Source organism: Vipera ursinii (assembly GCF_947247035.1).
Source record: "Vipera ursinii genome assembly, chromosome: 1".
In the NCBI taxonomy this organism is placed as follows: Eukaryota; Metazoa; Chordata; class Lepidosauria; order Squamata; family Viperidae; genus Vipera; species Vipera ursinii.
Window position 1 is genome coordinate 85774831 of NC_139512.1, and position 27323 is coordinate 85802153.

The window sequence follows — 27323 nt, forward strand, 5'->3', positions numbered from 1 at the left end:
TTCCAAAACTGAGCAGATCTTGTTACCCTTGAACAGAGAAAGTGCTACATCCGAGTGTTACTGGCATTCTCCTGTTTCTCCCCCAAAATAAGCCCCATTTAATACGGATGCATTTAGTACCATATTTCTCCAAATATAAGCCCTAACTGGAAAATAAGCCCCAATGCTTCTTTTGGAGCAAAAATTAATATAAGACCCAGTCTTATTTTGTGGGAAACATGGTACCTGATCCAGGTTCAGCCCTGTTCATTGTTGTTTTTCTTTCAGTAAGTTTTCTGAAAAAATGTTGCTCTGGATGAGTTTAATAAATTTAAGACAGTAGGAACAAGAATCTGCTGCTGCTTATACATCAGACTGAATTAAGGTTTGTTTTAAACCAGTTTGTTTAATCACTGTTGACTGCATTCATATAGTTAAATAATCTATGCTTTAAAGCAGAATGGCTTGATCTGCAGAGACAAAGCTAATGAACCTTATATTTTTGTCTACACAGTGAAGCTGGAAGTTGCTTAGTAATACAAATTAGTATAACCATTTATTTCAATTTATCATTTACTTTTATTTGAAACTGATTTAAAGATAAAGTCAACTTCTGTAACTAATGACCTCCATTGGTTTAGAACTCCTAACCTCATGTGGAGTACATAATTATGAATAAAATGCACCCTGAACTTTAACAGCCTCTGTAGATAGCAAAATATATTATTCCTCAAACACGATTTCTAGTGACTCATCATATAAACATAGCTTACCAATATGCTTCTTAATCTGCTTTCTGCCATGTATTCATGACAATCCTAATTTATAGCCAAAATTAATCCATTTGAATTTGTTAAAGGAATTTTAAAAGAATTATTTGGCTTCTTCATTAAGATGGAAAAAGGGCACATTCTGATATATTCATATTGGATAGCTTCAAAACTATATTAGCTGTTGAAACTGGATTTATCTGCAGCTCTTATGTAAGAAAATGTTCAAGTATTGGATCAGAAAGTAGACCAATTACAATCTGTATGGACAGGAAGATCTAGATTTGGATCTCTGCTCATCAGTAGCCTTTACCAGAGCATTCTCCCACCTGATCTCCTGGGTGCTTTGCTGTTAAGTTCACCTGTCCTTTTTGACCATGAGGCAGCAGTACATTTATGCAAATAGAAAATCTCCTATGTGGTTTGTCTCTTCTTCCGTTAGGAGTCTGTGTAAATTGAATACAAAAGCACAACCAAAAAGAAAATGTGGGTCTATTCAGAAAGGAAGCTCTGTTGGAGCACAAAAGAAGAAATAGCATTTTAAGTTCAGTTCCATTACATAGAACTCCATTTTAGCCTATTTTTTGCTGTTACAAGTAGCCAAGTGCAGTGGTTTTTTTTTCTAAATGACACAGGGAATAATAACATTTATCCAGTAGCAACATCGTCTACTATATGAAATTAATAAGTTATGTAGGAGCTTTGTACTGGTGGGGAAGCAATGTGCTCCAGTATTCTCAACAGATCTGTATTTGAGGCAACTGTAAATTCTTTCTGTAACTTTTATTCAATATCCCTAATGTAATTAGCCCAAAGGAACACCAGACTGTATATAGACTGTATGCTGAACACTAAGTTTAAATAATCTAAGGAACACAACAAATCATTGACGATTGTTAATAAGAGAACAATGAAACAGAAAACCAGCAGTGGGTTTTACAAATTTATTTCTAGTCTTTTAGGGGAGGTTTTTCTCTTTTGCTGGAAACTTACATTACAGGTCTGTTGGTGACTGTGCATTTCAGACCAATGGTGACAATAAGTACAATATACATATATAGATATATATATATATATATAAAAAGTACAATTCTGAATTGCTTGGCTTTCTATAGATTGTTATATCAATGTGACAAATAAAGCATCTCTGTATGGCACGTGAACCTGCTTGTCAGCATTTGGCCTTTTAGTACGTACAATACTTTAAAAATCTGCAGTACACGCTGCCACTTCTCAGTGAAACACATCATAAAACTAACAACCAATAACTCATCAATTTTCTTGGTTGGTTCAGAGACACAGAGATGCCACAAACAGAAGTGTCTATGAGGTAAGCAGTAAGAAATGTTCCTGAAATGTGGACAGAATCTATCCAGTCCTCCTGGGTCCTGCGACTGCTAGTAGCATTACACGGCTGTTGTCTTTAGGTAGGATCTTAACTGCAATTGCCCTCAAAATGAAGTTCTAATTCTGTTTTGGTTTAGCAGCATACAGGCAACTAGATTATTCTTCACCATACAACTTGGTTAGCTGGCTTACTTGAGATTTAGAGGTGTTGCTTTCTGTTTTTGTTTTAAATTAGCATTATGCTATAATTAACATCATCAACAAAAAAAACCCTAATATATCATAACAGATTAAACACACAAAATACTTAATTCCAGAAGATAACCTATCATACCGCATGATGAATCCTCTCTGGTGGAAAACATCAAAAGGCATATAAGAGTTATAATGCACCATTCATATAGCAAATGTGGCTAATAACACAGCTTAAAACTACTATGATAATAAACCCCAGATCAGAAAAAGAATCCACTTTATAAAAACGCATTAACAAAAGAACCTGGCATTACTCAATCTTCTGAAATGCTTGCTGTTTTAAAATAAGCACAAATTAGTTGCAAATCGCCGAGACCCATTCAGAATAATGTCCAATGCATTTCTGTTTGCAGTAAAACTATGAGGCATTGTGAACAAACATTAAAACCTGATCTAAACATGGTTAACTGAAGTATGAGGTATTGTGAAACAGGAACCTTTTTTGGAATAGAGCAGTAATCACATTAAGTAAAATTGATCACATAAAAAAAATCTACCAAAAAAATGATGTCAATAATATAATTTTCTATGAGAAAATTTAAAACCTATAACATGGCAGTATAATGACATTGTATAAACAAAAAATGACCACAAAATAGCAGCAAAACACAATGACAAAGATACAGAAAAGCAATGTTAATTTTTTTTTCAATTCATGCTGGGAATTTATCCATAGCAGCTCAACAGAAAATGTGGGAGCATCTGCTCCTTTTTTTTCTCCTTTTTAAAACTTTTCTTTTTTTTTTCTTTTTTCTTTTTTCTACAATCAACACCTTAGCGGCAGTTTCTCACATACATTTTGCCATCACATTCTCCTCAAGCATCAACTTCAACAGCTATGTCCACGTCCCTTCAGCTACCTTCTACAATAATAGATACATAGCCAAGATGTGCAAATTTTCTATTTGTAGCTAAATTTTAAAAAAAAGGAAGGGGAAATACACTGGATTAAGATCTTTTTTTTTTCAAGTACACCAATTGTACAGTTTTAACTATGGTCCTTTTTCATACTTAATGCTATTTTGAAAATATCTAGGCCAAATGTGTAACTATCTTAAAATGTCTTAAATTCTCAGGAAGATGAACTTAAACTGTAATATTGAGGGTAAAAAGAAAATTTTTGTTTTGTTAGAATCAAGGGGGCGATTTATTTTACAAATTATACTGGCCTTTCTGAACATCCTCTGCAATAAATATTCTTTTTAGCCTCAACTATAAATTATACATTTTAGTGTTTAAAAGCCTTCAGTTGTACAACATCTAGAGACCACTCAAAATATGTGTTCTGTAGGTAAACCTTTTAGGCCCCTAAATTTATATTAAAATGAGTTGGCACCAAAAAAAAATCATCTAAATATCTTTTCTATCAAAATGGTTAGGAAGATATCCTGGCAATTTTGTGAATGCAATTTCTGGAATACAACCTTCAAGTGAAAAAAAAAAGACCAAAAAAACACACCTTTCCTCAACACCATAGTTAAATGCACTTGCTTTGCAATTCCAAGTTTGCACACAAGCACTTTATATATATATATATATTTATATATATATTTATATATATAATTTCCAAACCATTCCATTTGAAGAAAAAATTCCCACACACAAAAAAGGAAGTATTTCCTATACCTAATGAACTGAAAGTGCTTTGAAATGGAATGGTTTTACAACTTTTTAAGAGAGAAGCTGTGGATTCAACCTGGACATAAGTAGGCTGTGTATCTTTTGGGTTAAAACTAGTATGTTTTATGTATACACAGGTAACTATAAAAAAATAGGAAGGTTACAAAAATATATTATGTCACTATTGCAATTTCTCTTTATTGTTGGAACATATGTTAACGCCCCTCTCCGGCCATGCTAAGGTGGTACTCTAGAAGGCTTATGCACAGGCAATCCACAGGCAGAGAAGATTAACATATAATAATGATGTATGCTAACATATACTAATGTAAAGATTACATTAACCATTTATAAGGTGAAGAGGCTAAACCTAAGAGAATAAAATAAACATTTGCAGATGACTTATAAAGTGACTAAATGCATAAGCAAGCAAGATAGAGAAAAGCCTAGAACTGCATTAAAGCTATGCTTTTTAAAAGGGAAAACGCACACACAAACCCAAACACATAAAATCTATCTAAAAACACCCTCTTCTACTTTAAAAATGGTTGGCTTTTTAATATGCAAGAAACAAATCTAATACTCCCCTGGCGACATGTGTTGCTTGTAATGCCTAGTCTGTAACATATATGCATGCATACATACACATATGTATGTAGCACAAGTTCCTAGAGAGATCATGCAGATACTACTTTATTTTTCTTTTTTTAAGACAGTTGGGGTATTAGGGAGGGTGAGTTGCCTGCTAAACTGATAAATGGAAGGAAGGAATAGCAAGGAAAAAAGAATGAATAACATTTTCCCTTCTAGTATAAAAAGTTCTGGAGAAAAGGTTTTCTGGGGAGATCTTGATACCAATTCCTTCTCAGATGCCCTTTTGTCATTTGCTGGAACAGCCAGGTAAATCCAATCACTGAAGTCCTCCTTAAATATTCACATCTCTAACATCAGTGGGTGTGCAGGAAAGATCAGCTTCCTCTTCAACAGTCTTTGTTTCTGAAGATACATTGTGTTGCTGTGCCTGGCGAAGACTAGACTCAAGGAGAGATTCAATCTGTTCTTGGCAGGCTCGTAAACAATCCTGTAGATGTTTAAGAGAAAAGGGCAAGGGGAAGGACAATAAAATTTTCTTTAGAAATACTTGGAGCTATCATATTCTTCCAAACAAAGGGTTAAATACCATGGCTTCCATCTAGACAATGGGATTTTTTCCCTTTCTCTGTTTAAAGAGGAAAGGAATTCATTCCATTGGCAAATGTCATCCCGGCAACCTCCATTCTCCTAAGTTAAAGGCCCAGTTCCAATTTCACTGGAGATAGTCTACAATAGTTATTGATACTATCTTTCTTCAAAAACTTTGGACCTATTGGTTGAAGGTGGTATGCAAAAGTGCACACATAGTATCTGTCCATCCATCCATCCATCCATCCATCTTTGACCATAGGAAGGGTTTGAGACACTGACTCAAAAGGCTGAAGACAGAAAAGTTAAGCAATCTTTTTAATCAGTAGACCTCGCAAGCAACTCCAGACTGTTTCTGGCCACCATTCTAAATAAAGGAACAATGCTTGCTTTCATTGCAAAATGGTAACTTCCTATCTTTGAATAAAGAGCCATTTCACTAGTGTTTTTTCTGATGTAAATAAAAAAATATTAGCAGCATGGACAGGTTTCATGTTTCCAGGAGATTTACCTTAAAAAGGTAAAGGTGGAACTTGGGATGGGGCACAGGAGGAACCAATGTAAAATACCAAGATAATTATCTTTATAGATCTAAGCCATTCTATCTCAAAAGTAAAAATATAGAAAGTGTTTTAAATCAGACATACTAATAACATAATTTTGAAAAAAGAAAAAGGATTTTCCTACAATTCATAAAAATAAAAAATTAAGATTCAGAAGCTTTCAGAAGTCTATTCATAATCATATTCTATAGCCTGCAGATACAAATTCATTATCATTCAATATTATTTCAACTATGAGCGAATAAAAAAAAGGAATCAAAATTAACAGGACAATAGCCATTGTCAAGATACCAGCAGGTAGAGGTAGTCCTTGACCTACAACCAATCACTTAGCGACTGTTCAAAGTTACAATGGACCTCCCCAAAGCTCCCTACAACCTGTTTTTGAAGTTACGAGAGTTATACCTCCTTGTGCTCACACGAATGAATGGCTTTTGGTGCTTGGCAACCAGCTTTATCTTTACAGCCATTTGCAGCATCCTGCAGTCCTGACTGTGATTTGCGATTTTTTTTACCATTTTCTGGCATTTAGTTCCAGTTTCCAACCAAAAATAAAGTTCATTTGAACAACTGTGCCTAGGAATGTTTCTATACATTTTCTTTTTTAATGCTTGTTGCTCCACAAGAGTCCATGAACCTGGAAGCTCAAAACTACCAAATCAAGCTATCATGCAAATACAGGCATTAATAACAAACTGCCAAGTTGTAATTTTATTCTAAAAACAAGTTTCTAAATTCTGAAGATACTGTCTTGGTGCCCCACTGCATTTTATACAAGTACTATAGGCAATCCTTGTTTAGTGACTGCTTTTTAGTGACCATTCACCATTACAACAGCGATGAATAAGTAATTTTGCGACCAATCCTCATATTTACAAACTTCACAGGTCTTTAAAGCAAAGGAAAATTGAAGCAAGATTATAAGTACCCCCATTGTTTCCCTAAGCAAACATTTTGCTTAACAATCAGGTTGCCAGTCTTGAGTCTGTAGTTGCTGAATGAGGACTATCTGTGTAGTGACTTCAAACCTGTCTCCTGATTGAACATATTTTAGGTATGTGGATTACAATGTCTGATATCCCCCCCCCAAAGCATGGGAAAGAATCACGACGGTTGAAAATGAACTGGGGAACCAAACTGAGATTCAGCAGCACCAATGGACCTATAGAAAATCTCTGTTGGTGTCCTTCAACCTATCTGATTCTCAATATTTGTAAAAAAAAAATCATTAAAAAAGGACACAGAAGAAAATTACAGTCTTTATCTTCAAATGGAGACCAGAACCTTGAAAGATGGCCATAGTCCAATGTTTTTCGTAAGTTTGCTTGTCTAGAACAGTGATGGCGAACCTTTTAGAGATCGGGTGCCCAAACTGCAACCCCAAATCCACTTATGTATCGTATGCCGAGTGGGCGTGGCCCATTGGGTGGGCATGGCTGCTGTGGTAACGGCAGACTGGGTGGGACTAAAAAGTTCAATCAATCAATTCCAACTTTGCAAGTTCTTTTTTTTCCCCGCGAGAAGTTGAAATTGATTGACTGACAACTTTTTTTTTTTGGCACACAGTGGTGGAGGCCTATAGTGAAAAGGTTTTATAAAACCCAGCTGAAGGCCTAGGATTGGGGCAACAGTGCATGTGCCCACAGAGAGGACTCTGCGTGCCACCTGTGGCACCCATGCCATAGGTTCGCCACCACGGGTCTAGAAAAGAGAGGAATGTAAAAAGGAGTAATAGAAAAGTAGCAGCAAATGACGAAAGAGCAGTTATGTCCCTCACGGCAGTTATTCTTTCACACTGGGCAGAACCCCCACTCGGCAGCCATTTGGTGAAGTTGCCTACAACCTACCCTCCTCAAGATTTCAAATGGATTCACCATAACAAAATAACTGGAGATATCCATTACAGAAAAATGCAGTTGGAGGGAATCAGGCGGGTTTCTGTAAGATATTAAGAAAGGACAAAACAAACAAGAAGACCAAGTGTCTTTCTCAAAGAATCACCTATGTATTTCATTGTATACGTTTGATGGCATAAGTTGCTTCCTTAATTCTATAGCAGATCTGGAATTTCTTATAGAAATATGCATTATCAATTAGCAATTAAACATAGCAAATAGCCACCAACAGGTATACTCATGTGTGCTGGTAGAACACCTTTTTCAGATACAACAACTGTGATGATAGTTACCTTAAATGCACAAAATAAAACAATCCCACAGTAGTTTACTCAACTTCCCTAGCTCCCTGTTTACTCCTGTCTCGATAACAAACATTGTCTCAACATGTTTAACACTATGCATTAAGAACTTTGAAGTTTTCTTTTGGGATTGCCTTTTCTGATTTAACCTATGACATGCACTAGCCCTTGTGGCGAATCCAGTCTTCCATGATAAATTGCCGTCAAAAGTGTTAGGATCTGCATGACTGAAAATGAATGTTGCTTTCCTGAGATGGTGACCTGCCTGCTGTTTTCTTTCTTTTCTGTTTGAGTTCTGCCTTCAGAGGCTTCTTGGGTGATCTACCAGCTTTTCACTGATTCTACTGCCACAAGAACTTTCTCTACCACATAGCACTGGGATAAAATAAGATTAAAAATCCAAGCTTACAATTCCCTGCAAGGCTCTTCTGAGAGAGAGGGAGGTTAATCCTACCTCTAAGCAGATCAGACCATCAGTTACAGCTCACTGAAAACAAATAACCCTTGACCTTTACTGATTTAAACTCTAGTGTAATATTTCCTCTTGACAGAGATTCAGTATTTTAAGTAGCAAAAAGAAATACCCCATATCTTAAAAGTCAGTTTCTCTGCTCTTGGCTTTTCCCAATAAAGACATGAAGATGGGATGTCCATTATATGAAATCACACTTTTGATCAATTTTTATATATCTATATCTATATCTATCTATTTTAAATATCCATAAATTTCATCTCAAAAAACAATGCAAAGGGAAGACTTCCACCATATTTTTTCTTCTCTCCTCCCTTCCCCCTCTCCACACTTCTTTTTGTTTTCACAAAGTCTGGGAAAGTTCTGAGGTTGCCTCAACCGTAACTATACGCCATATTCAGCAATTCCATTTGGGGAAACAGGATACATATTTCTCTCATGGTTCTATTCCTGACTAATCAAGTGTGAAATGTTATCTTCCTAAGTTCTCTGTTGGAATTCAGTAGATTGTCTAAGAGGAATACATATCCATGTGATTGACAACAAAGAAAAAATTCCCAAACCTAAAGACCAGCTGCCAACTATAAGTAAAATAATAGGCCTATCACTTTCATAGTGTGTTTTACAGGTCAATACACTATCAAGGAGTAAACTGTCCCTTTTTGGTTTTCCTCTTAGTAGTAAAACTGGATTTCATTTCTATCCCATTGCACTTCAGGAAGCACTCCTACCTATGCTTGAGCTAGGAAAGAAAGTTGCAATTATGTGAGGTTCTCACTTGATGACTAGTGTCTCACTTAAAACTGGGGACAGCTGTTGCTAAGTGGTGCAGTCATTACAGTTTATAACCATTTTGCTTTACTACAGAAATTCCGGTCCCAATTACCATTATTAAGCAAGGACTCCAATCTTCCTTTAGAGTTTGAGTTGGGGATGACACAAAGATCATGATTAGTTCAAACTCTATTCCTTTAACTTATGACTTAAATCTGGATTTAACTCAATGAAGAATCTTGGAAGTAGCAAGTACACTGCAACTTATTTTCTCCCAAGCCATCATAAAGTAAAAATCAATGATTTTTTCTGCATATCAGAAAACATTTATTTATTTATTTATTTGATTTGATTTGTATACTGCCCTTCTCCCTAAGGACTCAGGGCGGTGAACAGTGACATAAATGTCAAAATGCACAAATACAGAAAATTGAGAATAAATTAAGCCCTACTGCCCAAATGTAGAAGATAAGTTAAAACCACAATTAGACATTAAACATGGACAACAAGGGTGGTAGAAAGCCATATCTGGGATACAGCATCCTAAATGTTTGTGTAATGCACACACTCTGGAAAGGATATCGTGGGAAATAAACGAGATGACAATACAAATTTATGGCTGGCAGTGGCAATTTCAGAGGCCATGTCTATGGAATCCTCTTCTTGAGAAACTATTTTATATGTATTATATTGGGGTTGAGCCAGAGCTGTATCAAGACAACAATATAATAACCACTACACCACCAGGACAAGAGTCATGGTGGTACAGTGGTTAGAATGCAGTACCTGCAGGCTAATTCTGCTGACTGCCAGCTGCCAGCAGTTCAATTCTCACTGGCTCAAGGTTGACTCAGCCTTCCATCCTTCCAAGGTTGGCAAAATGAGCATCCAGATTACTGGCGGCAATATGCTAACTCTGTAAACTGCGTAGAGGGCTGTAAAGCACTATGAAGCGGTATATAAGTCTAAGTGCTATTGCTGTAATTAAAATTGTTAATCCCTGCTTCTATTAACAAAGAAAGCAATACACGACAGTATATTATTCTAACTTGAAACCATTTTTCAAAAGATCATATTTTAATGAATTTCTAACTGCTAAATTGTATAAATGCTGTAGCGCATCAATAATTCTCTTTCCTTAGGCTTTGGGATCATAATTTATTAGAGGGCTAATAAATGATTATTTTTACATGATTTTATTATGTATTTGTGTTATCAATTAGTTTTGTTTTTAAATTATCTAAGCTGCCCAAAGTTTCAAGAAATCCAGTAAAATAACTATAAAATATAAAGTATCATGCAGTTTTGTGAATTAAACCTGTATTTAAACCAAGATCACTTCATTCTACTTGACCCAAGACCTGTGAATGTTGGATGCCACATCTGTATATGGCCTATATGCATACCTAAAATGATATGTAGATTAAATATATGGCTTCCAATTATCTCCTGTATAATTAGACAGGCTCATGTGCAAAGATGTACTGAAGCACAGAGTATATCAAACCCACTATAGTATAGCTATCAGGATATTCTACTTTATATAGGTTCAAAGTGCTCAGTGGATAAACCTCCCATGCCTGGTTCTCACATAACTGCTGCTTGAGGAGGAAGGAGATACCTTTATCAATAACATAATATAATATGATATGATATGATATGATATAAACATAATATTCTTTCATGCTTCTTCCTCAGTACTGTGGCTGGAAAGGAAAGATTTCAAGCAGCAACAACATATGGTAACTTAAAACGTTTAAAAAATAAACATGCTTAGGTTAAAACAGAAAATATCAAAAAGAGAGGCAGCTTTAACATTTATTATCTATTTGGAATACAAACAAAATATTCTACGGTTTGAGGAGGGCTGACAAACTCCAATTTATTAAGAAATAACACAGAAACCTGATCAAACTGACTTTTGCCTGACATTTATCTGAAGGTGTGAAAATGGTCTAATGATGAGGCAGAAGCCAAATTGATGGAAGAGAGTTCAAGAGGCCTTACTATGGTTATCTGACTTTAATTACCTCAGATAAAAGCAAAATGGGAAAATGGAATTCTAACAATATAAATGTGAACCATAAAGGAATTACAATTAGATGCTATTAAACAGTGCATTTTTTTTTAATTAAAAGGAAATGTTTAATTACAAAACCCTCAAATCCTTAGCCATGTATCCTAGGTATAGCTGGAAATATATTTCAAATTGTTCAAATGGAATTACTTGAGGAATGCAGCCTGTTTTACATTCTGAATTTCTTATTCAGACTTATAATGGCACAGCTGTATGGTAATTGTATTATACTGGTCAAAGACCAAAATAAAGATTGCCTGAATGTTATGCCAGAAATAAATACGCACACATACATGTTTTAGAAACTGTATTAATTCATTTTATATTAATCTAAATAAATAATCACAACAAAATCATCAAGAAACAAATGAGATCATCCTGTCATTGTTTTGATTAAAAAAAAGTTACATGAATGCAGCTATTTTGTTATGAGTCACAACTCCTTCAAATTCCTGTCACATGACTTCTAAATTATCATGAGCTGGGTCCAAAAATGTCTGAATGTTGAGAAAACTGCTGATGCTTTTTATAAAGGCTTGGTTCTAGATTAGCAGATTTGCACAGTACTGTGAAAACTGAAGGGATTACGGTGCTTGAAATCTAACACATCTAGGTGCACCAGGTTGGAGAAGGCTGTTCAAAAGCAGATCTCATGTGCCTGGGCAAGTTTAGTTAAGAATCATTGGATTTAGTTTTTCTCTTTTTATAAGAAAAATATGGCACTCTAGCCTAAAATTAAAACAGCTCTTCTGTGAGTAGTGCGCCTTTCCAGGTGAAGTGGAAAACATCTTTCTCAGGTCGAATGAAATCCACAGACTGAGGCCCTTTGTTCTCTGTAATAAAGCTCCTCTTTGAAAAGGAAGCTTTGCCCTTGATCACGTCATATGGAAAGGCATTATTACACCTGGTCAGAAACATGTCATGTGACAGGTCTAACATAATGTAGGAATCAAGAATGCTTAAATATGATTTTCTTTTGAACTCAAGATAAGAGGCTGAAAGCCCAGATGGAATTTGAGAACGAGTGTCGGGGCAAAATGGCTTCTACTGTAGACATGGCTGTTCACAAAATGGCTACCATATGGTAGACTTGGCCAATCCCAGAACAGTCACTGCTCAGAAAGTGACCCTGCAAGATGCTCTCTACTATCACACTGAAACTCTAACATCATCATCATGACTCCACAATAGGCTAGCTTCTCATTATATTTTACTAGAAAAGTGTTTTTAAAGTCACCTTGGAAAGGATTTTAGCAGGCACTATTTCAGACCCCAGGATTAACAGTGGTCCCAGCAGGTACCATATTGCCTACCATGCTATTATCAATATAGTAAACCGTTTCTGCTAATTCTCCAGGAAAGGAAAGAACTAAACTAAACTGCTTGTGAATTGCTAAACAATTCTGCTCTTATCTGAATCAGGCAGCCTAAGATTTCCATAGTAAATTCACACAATTGAAAAAATAAACATTTTAAGATACGTCTTTCAAAAAAAAACCCAACCACCTCATTCCATTAAAATATATGAAATCTGAGAATAGGTGATGAAGTTGCAGATGAAGACTTGTCTATATATTAAGCATTATCTCTGCATATCATAAAAAATAACTGCTTAATTCACAAGTTCTGCAGAGACTTTGATAAAAGGAACTGAATAAACATTCATCAATTTTGGCTAAATTGAACCTTACATCTTGAACCCATATAGGCTTTCAAAAAGAACTTTCTTACTACGGCTGCCATAATCTGGTGTGGAAACTGTGCAAAGGATAAGAATGCCATGTGGAGTGGGGTACCAGTTTGAAAAGGGGGGAGGGAAAGAGATACCCCAATAACACAGGCTTACTAAACCCTGCACATGTACACTTGATCAGCGAGCTAGAATCTATGCCACTGCATAATTACATTTAATACTTTTTGAATATTAAAAAACCGTGGAATTCTGCATAAGGTGCCTTGTAAGTTAGCAGTTAATCTGATTCTTAGCACTATTATCCAAACTCAAACTATAGTAGCACTAAAATATATTTTTTCCATGCTTGATTATTTTTCATTCTGGTAATGAAGACTATGGAGGACAGAGAAAAGTCTTCAAATAGAGAAAACTATGAGTAAATCACAACATTACAAGATGACTATTAACAAAGCCTGGTTTGAAGAAGCCTAAACCTGTGACTCCAAAATACATTGCCTTCCTGTCAGTGGAATGGATTTTCTATTAAACTAAACACACGTCTTCTTGGAACCCATTTGGGAAGCATGTTGGAAGGCCTACAAGGTTGCAAAAGGTTGTCCCAAAAATGGCATTTTGAACTATATACACTGCTTGCCCTAGGCCGGACATGTCAAACACAAGGCCCGGGGGCCAGATCTGGCCTGCGAAGTGGTTTCATGTGGCCCACGAAGCCATCCTGGAAACAGTGAGAGAACGGCCCCCACCGCCTTGGCCCTGGCCCAGAGACCCTCCTCCTGCCAGAGACCCTCAGATCTGTCCCACTCCTGCCCAGGCCCCCATAGGCACCCTTGATGTGAACGATGTAGAGCTGGCCATGCCCACCCAATAGGCCATATGCACTTTAGCCACACCCACTCACCTACCCAGGCCATACCCACTCGGCCCCCTGAGGGCAACCGCAATGCTGATGTGGCCCTCAATGAAATTGAGTTTGACACCCCTGCCCTAGGCAAACAAACTCTATTTATTTAGCCACTCTTCTGCTGCACACTTAAGTGATAAATTCTGGAGACAAATTGTGGTTCCTGTTTTTTTACACTAAATGCACATAATCCTGATAAAACTTTGCCCTCAATCCGTGTCAAAAAATCAAGTGTGTATATGTGTGTGTGAAAGACAAGTATTTGAGAAATACCATAGTAAATCTATCCATAATCTTGAGATGAAACAAAGATGGCCATCACATTTCCTCAATATATTATTCCTTGTGACTCCTTAATATGTTTAAGAGTGTCTGTGATTGTTCTCTATCCACAATTCTCAGGGAAAGACCCTAGAAAAGGGGGGGACAACAATGGGCACCTCAGAACCTGCTCAGAGTAGAAAGATCCTGGAAAAGGGAGAGGTAAGGGTTTCTTAGTTGGGTCTTCTCCTCTTCACACTATGCCATTACTAGCTGTCCTGTGAGAAGGTTCTTCAAAATTTGGTCTTCAATTAATATATACTGTATTTTTATTTAAAAATGCTCTTACTCCTGGTAAGAAAGACACTTTGGGACGACCGTTATCCAGAGTAGCTGGATAGTAGCAATATTTTAAGGCTATATGATGGTTTTAGCTGTATGCTCAAGATCTGGATGCAAAACCATAAGGCTGATTCAATTTGATACATTGTTTGGCATTTGGAGACCTCACAAGAACTTACTTCAAGCATCTTTACTGGGTTTTCATTGTTCCAAAACAAAGCTAAATTCTGTCTTAAGTTCACACATCATTATAGCATGGATCGTTGACTTTAGGTCTCCCTTGTAGGCTCCTTTCCTACCCATTCATTCATGAAAGGTTTATTGCTCACCAGTTACTGATGAGCATCTTCAGGAAGCTTTGGGGTGGGGAAGCAGGAAAAAGGACCATCCATGTTTTCACAAAATTATGGGACATATATTTCTTGGCATTTTTATAGAGGGAGGCTGAGGGAGAAGTAATTCAGCACTATTTTCTGAAGAGGCTCTCAAGTAGTAAACTGATTATATAATTAGAAGAGGGCTTTTCAACCACTGGTACAGGTACCACCTGTGGTACATTGGCACCTGGCAGGTGGTACGCGACCATCCTAGAAAAGTGGTAGCGGGGGAGGGGAATGAGCTGAACCGCTGGCAGCACTGCACAAGCCTGAGCGAGAGATGTCTGGAGCTGCAGGGCTGTCAGGGTTCAGCGGAAGTGCCAGGATCAGTGTTTCTTCGGGGCATCAGGGCTCAGCGGAAGCACCAGGATAAGCGCCAGGCTCCAGCTGGAGCTCAACGCTGATCCAGGCACTTCTAAGCCCAGAAGAAGCGCTGATCAGCTGGAATGTTGCAGTATCTCCAGGGTCTTGTGATTTACATTCAGATGCTTGGCAACTGATTCATATTTATGACGATCAGTGTCCCAGGGTCATGTGAAGTGACCAAAACCTGCTGCAACCACCCAGCAGATGGGGGGAATAAAAACCAACCCCCCACCCCACCTCCATTGCCAATCCTCAACAGAAATGCTCACAACAATCAAAACCTCACAAGAGGAAGAGTGCCGCCAGGCGGGCAGGCAGGTGTCTTGCTTGGCTGTGGATTGGGGGGCACTTTTTTCAGTGCCATTGTAACTTTGAACAGTCACTAAGCAAACTGTTGTAAGTCAAGGACTACCTGTACTGCATCACTTTTTTCCTTTTGGGGGGGGGGTCATCAAGTTTTTGACACCTTGCTGATGTTGCCATATCCTAAAAGTGGTACAATGGGTGAAAAGGTTGAAAAGCCCTGAATTAGAATACCCTTAGGGATGGGGTCTTCTCCCTTTTAACCATTTAGTTGTAGAGAGTATCTTCACTGTAATTATATAGAATTAAAATACTATTAAATTTGCTCATTGCCATAACTATGTTCCTCTTATTTTAAGTGCTGCTTTCTTCTGCAGTTCAATTACCTTTAAACCAAAACAATATAGCCTTGACTTAAAGTGCTCTTTCCTCTTTCTTGGCGCTTAAATTTAGAATGAGTTATGTTTTTTATCCCACACAATATGGTAATACATCTGGTTATTAATGTATTTGAAAAACACTGCAGAAGACAAGGTGAATTACTTTGAAGCATTTTCCTCAACTGCTGTTTTTTTTTCATTTTCATTTTTCATTTATAATGGACATTTGTTTTTCATTTATTTTAAAATTGTTTGCTGCTCAGAGTCAATTGCCGAGATGGGCAGCCATACAAATTAAATGAATAAATGAGTGAATGATTAAATAAAGCAGCCTTTCCACAACTGGAATTCACAAACAGAACACCGTGTAGAAGTACACAGTTATCAATTTACCGTAAATACAAATCAGAATTCAGTGACAGCAAAATAGATTCACTTGAGGATCAAGAATCACTTACCGGATCACATTTGATAACTTTTGATAGGAAAGGTGTGAGACTTTGATAAGAGAGAAAAGAATTAGTGTTTCCAAGGTGAAGACCCTGCACTGCTGCTACCACACTACCGGCTGCAATCATGGAAGGTGGGTTTGAAATAAACTTAACATCTGTTGGGGGGAAAAAAACACAGACATTACTATACAAACCATTGTGTATGCAAATAAAAGGTAATACTGAAATGGTAGACAATTTAAAGTTGCAGCCTGAGATAACTTAAAACACAGAAGGCCCTATTCCAACATTCACAGGCATTATGTTATTCCTAGAACACCTCCCTGGATTATTTTTGGTCTCCTATAAATAATCCCAAGTAAATCAGCCAAAAGTTAATGTAAACTTACATTAATAGCATCTGTAAATGACAAAGCATTTGGTAGCTATGTTAGGAAATACAGATCTGGGTTAGAAAAAAATCTTCTAGAACATTAAATGGCAGTAAATAAACTGTTGCTGCCACCTAGTGGTTGTGTGGAATTCTGCAGCCTATATTTGACAGCCTCCAATAAAATAGAATGAGGATTAGTGGTTAGGCCTTATTTCACAAAACGTGAGCAGCTGAAACTTGAATATGTGTTTTACTGAAAATCCTTCTCTGAAAATTGAGTATTATTTATTTTTTGATGATGGGTTTGGTGGTGAAATCAGGAGTGTGCAGATCTTAACCTTGTCCACACTATTTCTAGAAATTATCCCATTTTTTAATCAAATATTCTTTTCTTTGTGAGTGTTATGCAACACATCATCTTCCATACCAATTATCTATTTACTCAGAATAAAAGAACTTGGTCAAATTTATTCTTGCAGTCCAAGTAACATATCCTGTTGGTAGGTGATGAGGTATCCTCATCACATAATCTTAATCATCTCTAAGAAAGATTACAATATCCTCCAACCTGTGTGTAAATAAGTATGTTTAAACATATCCTTTTGCAAATGCTTTGTTTCACCCTTTTCTCTTATCAGCAACTGCCTGCTAGCATTGGCAATAGGGATGGTGTAGCTAAGTGAAGGGGGTCCCACAAATTGGCAGATAATCAGTTACATTCTGATGTGACACCCTGCTGACAAGAACCTGGGCCAATTTCCAAACTGCATTGCTGTAGGTCTTGGTATAAAACCACTCCTGTGATTGATTGGCCTGTAACTGCCATAAAAAATGTTATTCCTTCTTACAACAACAAAAGTAATCATTTACACTTTTAAGCTAAAATTCCTTCTAAGGAGGAGAAATTGATTCACGCTTACATCTGACCAGGGCTAAAGAAGTGGAACAAACTTTAATATCTAATTAATATTTGCTATCCTATTAGCATCAGCTTAAGAAATAATCTTAGCAACCTGTAAATAAATCTGGACAGTTCCTTAATTATTGCAATGCAGCAATAATAGTTGAATAGTTTTGATATACAATTTCTTTTGCTTTTAAAAGTGGATACATCCAAAATGGCAAATTTTAAATGAGACTTCTTCCAACATTCCACCTCCAATTTATCTATTAATTAAACATATTTGATTTATTGAATCCTCCTTCTGGAATAGAGTAGGAAGGACTTTTCATTTCATTCTCTCACACACAAACATACACGTTTGTGTGTGAGAGATGGTGTGTGTGTGTGTGTGTGTATATGTATTATATGTATATGAGAATATGTGTGTATTCTGCTTGTATTATTTTTAAAGCAATTAAATGACTCAAATGATGTGTTTGTGTGTGTGAGATGTGTGTATATATATATATATATATATATATATATATATATATATATATATATATATATATGAGAGAGAGAATGAATATGTGTGTATTCTGCTTGTATTATTTTTAAAACAATTAAATGACTCCTAATACTCCTTCCTATTTTCCTCATAACCACCACCCTGAGAGGGATTTGGCTGAGAATGACAGGCCCAAAGTCACCCAGCTGGCTTTCAGATCTATTCCATCTATTCCATCAGTGATAGGAATTAATTTTTTGTCACTCAACGAAAGCAACAGTTCCAAGTTAACATTTTGCCTGAGGGACAATCTGCATTTAATATTGGTCCTTTACCTGAAGAGCGAAGGCAATTCATAATATTTACAAGCGTAACATGCAATTGCCCATTCTGAAGATGTCAAATTACATACTAAATTTATTTATTTAATCAGTTTGTATGCCTAACTCACAATTGTTACTTCAGCCAATTAATATCAGTTTAAATTCAAGCAAACAAAAATGACAAAATAAAACAAGACATTAATACTTCAAAGGCCAACCATATTTTTTAACCTTTGCAAAAAATTGTTTTAATATTCTGGTCCTAGGAAGAGTCATATATTCCACAGGGGTGGGGCCATCCAAATTTTGTATGCGGAGGGGGAAATTGATGCTGTTCCACAGGCCCATCACCATAGGTGGCCCATCCTGTGGGTCCCATCAAACGGCACTTTCATAGAGGGACCAAAAGCACACCTGTTCATCCCGACAGATTTTTATAGGACAGGCAGAGATAATCAGATGGGTGGCTCCAAAAATAACACGATCCTGTGCCTTGAAGGGTGATTTTTGTGGTAACTAACATCTTGAATTGAATCTGGAAGCTTGTTGGAGGCCACTGCAGCGCACAAAGTAGTGATGTTGGCATGGCATCACTTCTGGGAACATTAAATGTGGCCGCCTAAATCAGCTGTGGCTTCCAACACAGCAGCCCATAAGGTATGCAAAGATTCCTTCAGGCAGTTTTTCCACTCTGATGCTTTACAACTCCCAGAATCCACATGCAGGCGATATACATAGCCAATATATGTTAATATTTGTTAAATACTATTTAATGTTCCTAATGTTCTTGAAGTAAGGTTCTTGTTTTGGAGAGGTCTGAACTGCTGCTAGTGTACATTGTGCAGACACTGTAAGAGATTAAGTTCCAATTTTTTTCATTACAAGCATTTGAGTAATGGTTGCTCTTATTAAAGAAATTACAAGAGACATTTTAGTAATCAAATATCATTTTCCCAATTCTATATTTAAAAGGCAGATTTATCATAGATCATATTAAGATGATCCCACAAGGACCTTCGGGAATCCATTAAAAAAAACACGATTCCCTTTCAAAATGGCAATAAACCAGAACATGAATTCCTGGTCCCACTCTTTCTTTCCGAGATGGGAAAAGTGTTAATGAAGTTTAAATGACCAGTTTGTGTCTGTCCCCATAACCACCCCATGTTCCCATAATAAGCCGCATGGACAGACTTTTTTTGTTGCGACCCAACAAGGAATTATTTGTGGCAGAGACCACTAATTTCAGCATATTAATCAGGGGGCCCCTCTTGGCTGTAATTGGATGCCCGCAAGTGAAGAGCGTGGCATCATTGTCAGCCTTCATCGCCTCATCTTGCACTATTGAACGCTCCAGAACAAGGGGGCTTCGGTGAGATGAATTAGACCTGACATAGCTACAATGGGGAAGAGGCCCCCTCAATTGAAGCACACATCCCCAGCAGCCTATCTGAGACTTCATCCAAAAAGAATAAACAACTTCAGTGTGGTTAAAAAAAAAAAAGGAGGGGTGGCGGAGGCAGAAGAATGCCAGCCACCCTGAAGGGAAGACAAAGCAGGCATCTAGGCACTGTGGCGCTTTAAAAAAAATTCCTAACAAGGCAAGTCACCCCCTTTTCCTTTTTCAATGGAGCAGCAATTCCATCTGTCTGGAGAGCCGGGGGCTATGAATGAAAATCTTTTCATTGAGCCAAATCAAAACTCTGAACATAAATCACCGGCTGCAAGATTCAACAAGTTCCAACTGGTCACATACCTTGAGACTTCAAGTTTTTAAAAGCCTTGAGAATGGAACAACTAGGGCAAGCAAGGTTTCAAAGAGAATGACTTTTATCAGGGGAAAATCAATAGTAGCAATAGTAATAATTAATAGTAATAATCTTCATTATGCCGAGGCAACCAGATGAACACAATGAAAAATGGTCATGCCCGACATTTATTCCTATTAATCATTTGGCTTTTATGTGCAAGTGCTTCTCCTTAGCAATGGCCTCCGCGTCTCTTTTACTCTATTATATTCCTGTTCTGATTTGCAAGTCTTTATTCGTTTTAAGTGAAACAACTCAGGACACACACACACACACACACATACCGCTTTTTGCAACCCGATTCTCATATGAGCAGAAAGTGTTATCTTTGGTAAAAAACATGTACAAAACAAAAACACCACAAAGTAATCCATTTGGGCCAGGGATATAGGGGAAAGAGGAGATAAAATTCTTTCCATCATCACTTTTACTTTTTAAAAATCTTTTCCGTATCTAACACAAAGCCACACTCACCCTAATCTTCAATCTCTTTTTCTCTTGCCCTACCTTCACTTTGTGTAAACTACTTTCTTCCATTATTAAACTTGAGAGATGTTGTGTTGGATCTTTCTCCAGGGGGCCTCTGCCTTATGTATCTGTGCTGTAAAGAATTACTAGTCGGCCAAATAGGTAATTCCTACAATGAACTTTGAATGAAACTTCCATCAGTTGCAAATGAAAAAAGTGTTTGTAATTCATCCAGATAAAAACTTGGCAAAAGGTCAACACGGACATAGAAAATCTTCAGTGTGCAACAGAAAGACAAACATCCACATCTTGTCTAGGCGTCCCCAATTAATCTAATGACTGCTAAGGATAAATTTGCTAAGTAAAACCCTATTAACTAATGTTGACTTAGGCAAAATTCACACTGACTTCCTTGAGGTTGGGGGCTCCCTTGTTGACCTCCACACTTCCTGTAAGCTTGTGTAAAATGTTTCTGGACAAGGTTTGCATTCATCAATTCATTTTCCGGTTCTACATATGGCCATTTAGAACAATGTTTAAGATAGGCCTCAAGACCTGCCTTCTAAAGAGAAACATAACAACGCTGACAGCAGATCAAAGTACTTGGCCCTTTGCAAGCCTCCAACCTTTGAACTATTCTTGTTTTCATCATTGTGGGACTCTTTCTGCCAGCGCTACAATCCAGGTTAAACATCCCCATACCCTAAAGAAAAGGCTGGGCAGGCAATTGAAAGAGTGTCTATTAAACTAACACCGTGGCAGCAAAGGAAGCTGTTTTTTTTTAAAAAACTTTTATTTAAAAGAATTAGATTATTGTATTTGTTAGAACTATTCTAAAACGTTCTAAAGATTTTAAGAGCTTGGCAAAGAACACATTTTCCAGAAAATCCTAAACTGCCTTCTCTCTTTGGTAGCTAGGCTTAGAAGAAAGGTAAGCTTGAGAAATACTTAATATTTACATATTTTCTGTGGCCAGATTTCCAAACCAGACTGTAATGGAGAAACCATTTAAAACTGTGTATTTTTTAATGGTTTGCTATTTTTCTTGGACCTTTCCACCAATTCCATTTCAGGTGTGACATCACAAACATTGCTGAGTGTTTCCTCTGGTGCCAACTTGACCCTTGGTATTTATACGCCTTTCAAGTTTTCAATCTTAGATAAAGCCTTGGTTTCTTGTGCCCATCTGGGATCAGATGAGTCATATACATACAAATCAATCTGCGCAATCCTGGTATGCTTGACTTAAAAACATTCAACTGGACCCTCCGGGTATGTTTTAACTGTAACCTCCCAACCAGCATATCTAGAAGACCCCAATTCAGTTTGGAATAGGTTGTACAATATCCTTGCTAATCAATCTTACAAGGGTTTGAAAGAACATGTGTTCATATTGTCTTGTTCTTCCTAATTACTCTGCTTTGGCATTTTCTGCTCTGGCCTATCCCACCTTTAATTTTATTATTTTTTTAAAAAAAGTTGTCTACCTGGACAACGGGAATGCAGGGCTGCATTTCTGACCCCATGCTCCTGCTTGTTTGAATGGGTGTGGCAGCAAGGAAATGAAACAACAGCAGGCAAAGTTTGGAGGAGCTTGAGAATGCAAGCATGCGCACACACAGAGATTGCCCTTGAAACCCAACACCAGGCCTCTGTGAAATCCTGGAGCTTAGTCAGTGTCTCTAGCTCCTCCTGAGGCTTTAAGTGCACATGGCTGCAGCCAAGCACGTGGTCAGACTCAACCCTTAGCCAGGAACCTTTTACAGCACCCTCTTGTTTCTCCTGGGAAGGAGAAACAGAGTTATAAAGAATTCAGTTGGGAAAGACATTTTCTGGGAATGAATAAGAATGAAATCTGAGGTTCCAGGGAAAACCTGACATATGTTTGTAACTCTGAATTCTTTTTAAACAGTAACGGAACAGCTTTGAAGTCCTAAGAGCCTAATGACTTTGGTGCTTTGCAGCCATTTACTCATTCCTGCTAGCTGAGCTGCCAAACGTCCTGCTCTCACACTACAGATCACAAAGCACCAATTTCAGCCTTGAAGCTATCCAGAAATGCCACCTGCAGAGGCCAACTCACCTTTAGCAAAGTAATCCAGGTTCTGGGAGCAAGCTCATGTTCATTGCAAGCATTAGCTATGCTGAGCTACTGCCACCCATTTTATATAGTGTGCCCCTGTAAGAATTCTGGACAGTGGAAAAGGGAAGCGGGTGCATTTGCTGGGGCACACAGAAACATAACACGCCTTCGGAGAGTGCAAGGCTCATACCTGTTGCACAGAGAGCCACAAAAGTCTGGGCGTGTTTACGGATGATCTGCTTGCTGTCCTCAGCCACAGGCATTTTATTTAGAAAATGTTCAATAAAATCGTGAGGAGTCGTGGCAGCCAAATTCCATTTCAGCTTATTCACCAGAAGCAGTTCCATTTGCTGGGTTGGGATGAACAGAAGAGAAGGAACAAGAAAAAATATATATGTGGTTATGAAGTTCTGTTTATAAATAGTTAAGCACACAACTTGTTTTGTGGTCTTCTCACCTTTCTACATCACTTCAGTTTAGGCCTTCTGCTTCTTCTAACAGAAATTGAACCCTTGCCAAATTTAGCAGCAACCATTGTGCTACTGGAGAAGAACATAATTAGGCAAGGTGGGTGCCTTTACAGATGAAAATTACATAATTCTGTTCCCTTCCCCCACCATTTCCAGGCACTATCATCACCCAGCTGTTTTGAACTAATGTGCATTAACTAGGCAAATTGTTCAAATTAACACAAGAGGGCGCCAGCCACTCATTTTATTCCCCTATCTTGTTACTGTATTTTTCCTACAGTGAATAATAAGGATTTAACATATTAGGACATTTTCATTCAATTAATCTACTGCACCATGTGGGCTGCAGCTGCCCAGGGGTTGACAAATATCCCAAGACTAAATGCATCTACTGGCTTCCCCCCCACCAAATTCAGTGGTTTGATTCTGATGCACATTTACTTGAGAATAAACGTGGTTGAGTTCAATGGGACTTGTCTTTCTACAGTGTGGTTAAAACATTGCAATTCTGCTTCCATTCAAAAATAGGGAGAACACTGTTATATATATTCTATTCTATCAGGAAGTCTAAGAGCTTGCATATTTAAAGCCTGAAATAATTTTATGGGAAAACCACATCATCTTAAATAAAAAGGATTGTCTGGGAGAATGGAATTTGTTTTTTAAATTAGTTAATTGCTTATTGCTTCCCCAATGCAATAAAAACAGGAAATTACCAGTAATTCATTCGGTCTAATGGAGTTATCAGTATAAATACACAGTTTTTCTGCTGTTAGAGGAATAGTTTCCTTCATTTTTGAAGCCACGAACATACAAGTAGCTCCGAGTAGTTGCAAGCGGCTTTTCTTGATGGGTTCAAAAGAGAGGTATCGGTCCAAATAATTCATCGCCAAGGGGAAAACTTCTTCTTCACATTTCTGTTCCTCACAAACCTGTTAAGGAAGGGGGGGGGGGGAAAGGGGGAAAAGAGACACGCTAGAAAGCTTTTACTCCCTGAATTAAGCTGGTTTCTTTTCTTTCTGATAACAAATATATTTTAGGGGACAGAAAGCAAAAGAAAAGAAGCCACAAATAATTCAGCATACTTTATTTAGTTGTTTTATTAAAAAAAAACTGTGAAAACTGTATAGTGTAGAAGAAGTGAAAGAGAAAGTCGCAGGAGAAGAAAATTTGCTTTTTCCGAAATGCGGTCGGACATTTGCAGGAAAAGAACAAAATAGGTGTCTGAGAGACCCCACGATTTACCAACAGGCAATCTCAAGAAAGCAATCTTGGCTAAAAAATGTTGGGGGGGCATATGCCTTGGTGCCCCCTATTGGTTTCATTTGGCTTGAGTGTGGCTGATCCCCCCCCTTTCCTCGAGACACAAAGGTGGCGTCGAGAGGCAGCTGCAAGCTTTTTCCCCAGACGTCATCTTTTCAAAAAATATTTAAAAATATCTAAAAAATCAGCAGAGCCCCCGAAATTGGCTGAAAACAACCCCGAGGGGATCCTTTATTGATCCCCATTGGGATAGGACAGGGGGGGCTCCCCAAAAGACCTCCCCGAAGTCAAACTCCAAGACCCCCCATTCCTCTTCTCTCCCTGCCTGGAGAAGCAACGTGCGACATTTGCTTGCACTCAGGGTTTCAAAAATTAATTAAAAATAGATCACAAGTACCCAGAGCTTCGGGAAATGGCTGAAAATATAGCCCAGTCCGTCCTGATCCCAGTGGGACCCCTTTGAAACGTGTCTCAAAGGGGAAACACGAAACCCACACTATTTTCTGCCGGGCGACCTTGCCGACAAGTTTCTGTAGCAAAAGCATGTCTTCCAAGGGGGGGGGGGGAGGGAAAGGAAGAGACTAAAACCACCCCTCTGCTCTGAACAAAGGAAAGTTTCAACCAGCAGCTCCCCCAGATTTGCAAGCCAAGATTCTCATCCCTCGGCCCAGTGGCCCCGCGGGCACCCCACTTTTCTCCGCCGACTTTTCCCCCTTTCTAATTATTAATAAACACTTGGCCTTTGCAATAAAAGAACAAAGATGGCGCATAATACTGGCACCAGGAGCACTTGCATACGTGTCCACGGATATTAATTTAAAATAAAATCCCCATCAAACGCACGGCCGCTTCGAGGGGCCACCCAAGAACCCGGGAGCGATATTCTGGGTTCGCGGGCTCTAAGGATACCGCCTCGGGAATCCCTCGACCTACAAGAGGGGTGTGTGCGTTGGGGGAGGGCGACTTCGGAAACTTGCAAAACTTAACTTGGGCACCCCCGTTTTTTTCTCCCGGATTCCTGTTCCAGGGGTTCCCAAGCTCTGAATCTTGCTGACAAGGGCGTGCGATCGGCATTCCGCGATCTCTCGCCCGAGAGACCACGCAGCCCAAGAGGGGGCAAGCCCGACCGCTTGGGAGGGGACGACCGAGTCCACTCCGCGGGATCGTTTTAGGGTGCAGGAAGCGGGTTTTCGGGGGTCGACGAGAGAGGAAGGAAGAAAGGAAGGAAGGACGCCCGGGCACGCAAAAGGGTCGCTTTTCTTTCTAGAAAAGCCCGAAACGTTTGCGAAGCGCGTTTACCTCCAACATCCAAGTTGCCACGATTTTCCTCATATATGGTAAGATCTCCTTTTGCACGCACTTGAAGTAGGAGACGGAGGGCGAGCAAGTCTCCTCCGCTTTCAGCATAGTCTGCAAGACCCTGTCGTTGAGGAGGTTGGCATCTTGATAGGCTCTCCGGATGGTCTCGACTTCACAGCAGAGCAGCTGATGTTCCATGTCTTCTGCCGCCGCCGCCGCCGCCGCCTCCACCAACGCCGCCGCTGCCGCTCCTCTTCTTCTTCTTCTTCCTCTTCCTCTTCTTCCGCGGGCTCCGAGGGCTGCTGGCTGTGAGTCAGTGTGTTCTGACGCTCCCCCCCGAGTCCCTCAGATGCTGCTCGCTTGCTGCGGCTGCTGCCGTTGTTGCCGCCGCTGCTACTGCTACAGCCCTCTGGAGGCTGCAAAACTTTCTAACTTCCAACAAAACTCTCCTGTATGAGTCCCCGCGTGACGTTACTGTTGTTAAGCAGAGATCAAAGCGCGAAGAGAGAATGCGAGAGAGAGAGAGAGAGAGGGGGGGGGGAAAGGAGCGCAGCCAAAAGCAGGGGGCCGAGCCGTAAAGCCATCCCATAGGCTTCAAGTCCTTCCCCTTTGCTTTAGCTGAGCAGACGCAGGGCTAAATTTTCATGCAAATGCAAATGAGGACAAGGGCTCGCTTTCTTTTCTTTTCGCTCTCTCTCTCTCTCTCTCTCTTTTTTTTTTAGGGGGAAGGAGCGAAGTTGTGGGGGGAAGCCCAAATGGTCTTTTTCTTCCCCCCTCCCTCCCCGATCAGGCAGAACTTCTTAAAAATGGAGAGGGCTCCGCGAGGCGAATGATGAATGAGGCTAGGCCACACACAGGCATGTTGGGGCAGAATATGGGCTGGGAGACGGGCTCCGGGTGCTTTCCCCCCCCCCTCCAAGAAAAGGCACACCGTCGCCCCGGTTTAGCCAGAGCACCAGGATCTAGATAGCTTAAGTGCTGATTTATTTTTTTTAAAACCCCCCTTTTTAAAAAAAATTAGAACCCCGCCATTTTCAGGAAAGGGTTCGGAACGAAAGGGCGGTAGTTGTCAAAAGCTTCTCTTCACCCCTCCCGGGATTAAGGACTCCTAGTGATCCAAAATAAACGCCTAAAACCCAGTCAGTCCTTCGCTCTCTCTCTCTGCTCGCTATCTTTTTTAACGTTGAAGGCGACCACCCTGTTCTTTAAGGGCGACCCTCCGCGGTGTCGGGGACCGAGTTTGAACGAGGCTGGGCTCCAGCTTCAGGATGCCACACTGCTGCATGCCACTCGCAGGAGGGCATCTCGTCCGCGGTTGGCCAGAAGCAGCATTATGGACACAGGAAGGGCACTGGCTTGGTGAGAAAGAAGAATGGGGGGGCATTCAACCCCCCCCCCCAATACTACCCAGTGAAAATCCAAGCGTGGTTTAATTAAGCAAGATGGTGGCTGTTTCTTCCAGGGCACGGAGTTGAACACGAGAGAGGAAGATGGAAGTGCAGTCATTTTGTCCCTGGGACTGAAGTCTCAG

At 39.1% G+C, this 27323-nt stretch overlaps 2 protein-coding genes across 3 annotated transcripts in view; one reads left to right on the plus strand and one right to left on the minus strand.

Moving 5' to 3' along the window:
- The window catches only part of LTO1 (LTO1 maturation factor of ABCE1), an 88457-nt gene that overhangs the window by 17619 nt on the left and 43515 nt on the right, over window positions 1-27323 (plus strand). Inside the window, exon 6 of one of the 2 annotated variants that reach the window (XM_083355448.1) lies at window positions 8207-9480. The exons of the other annotated variant lie outside the window; for it this stretch is intronic. Coding sequence (XP_083211574.1) covers window positions 8207-8233 — 27 coding nt within the window. The 3' untranslated portion in view covers window positions 8234-9480. Of the gene's footprint in view, window positions 1-8206; window positions 9481-27323 lie in introns of those variants that run through there. 2 annotated transcript variants of the gene reach the window in all.
- CCND1 (cyclin D1) lies at window positions 1685-26235 on the minus strand. The gene is made up of 5 exons (XM_083355424.1): window positions 25793-26235; window positions 23947-24162; window positions 22951-23110; window positions 16321-16469; window positions 1685-5052 (listed from the first exon to the last, which is right to left on the minus strand). Exons 1-5 carry the CDS (start codon window positions 25988-25990, stop codon window positions 4897-4899), a joined length of 879 nt encoding a protein of 292 aa, XP_083211550.1. The 5' UTR covers window positions 25991-26235; the 3' UTR covers window positions 1685-4896.

Bases quoted from the DNA above. Each gene is read 5' to 3' on its own strand.
- CCND1 (XM_083355424.1), bottom strand. From the start codon at position 25,990: ATGGAACATCAGCTGCTCTGCTGTGAAGTCGAGACCATCCGGAGAGCC. The intron at 24,163-25,792 runs GTAAACGCGCTT...CTTCCTTAACAG, and splicing joins TGGCAACTTGGATGTTGGAG to GTTTGTGAGGAACAGAAATG. The intron at 23,111-23,946 runs GTAATTTCCTGT...ATCCCAACCCAG, and splicing joins TTAGACCGAATGAATTACTG to CAAATGGAACTGCTTCTGGT.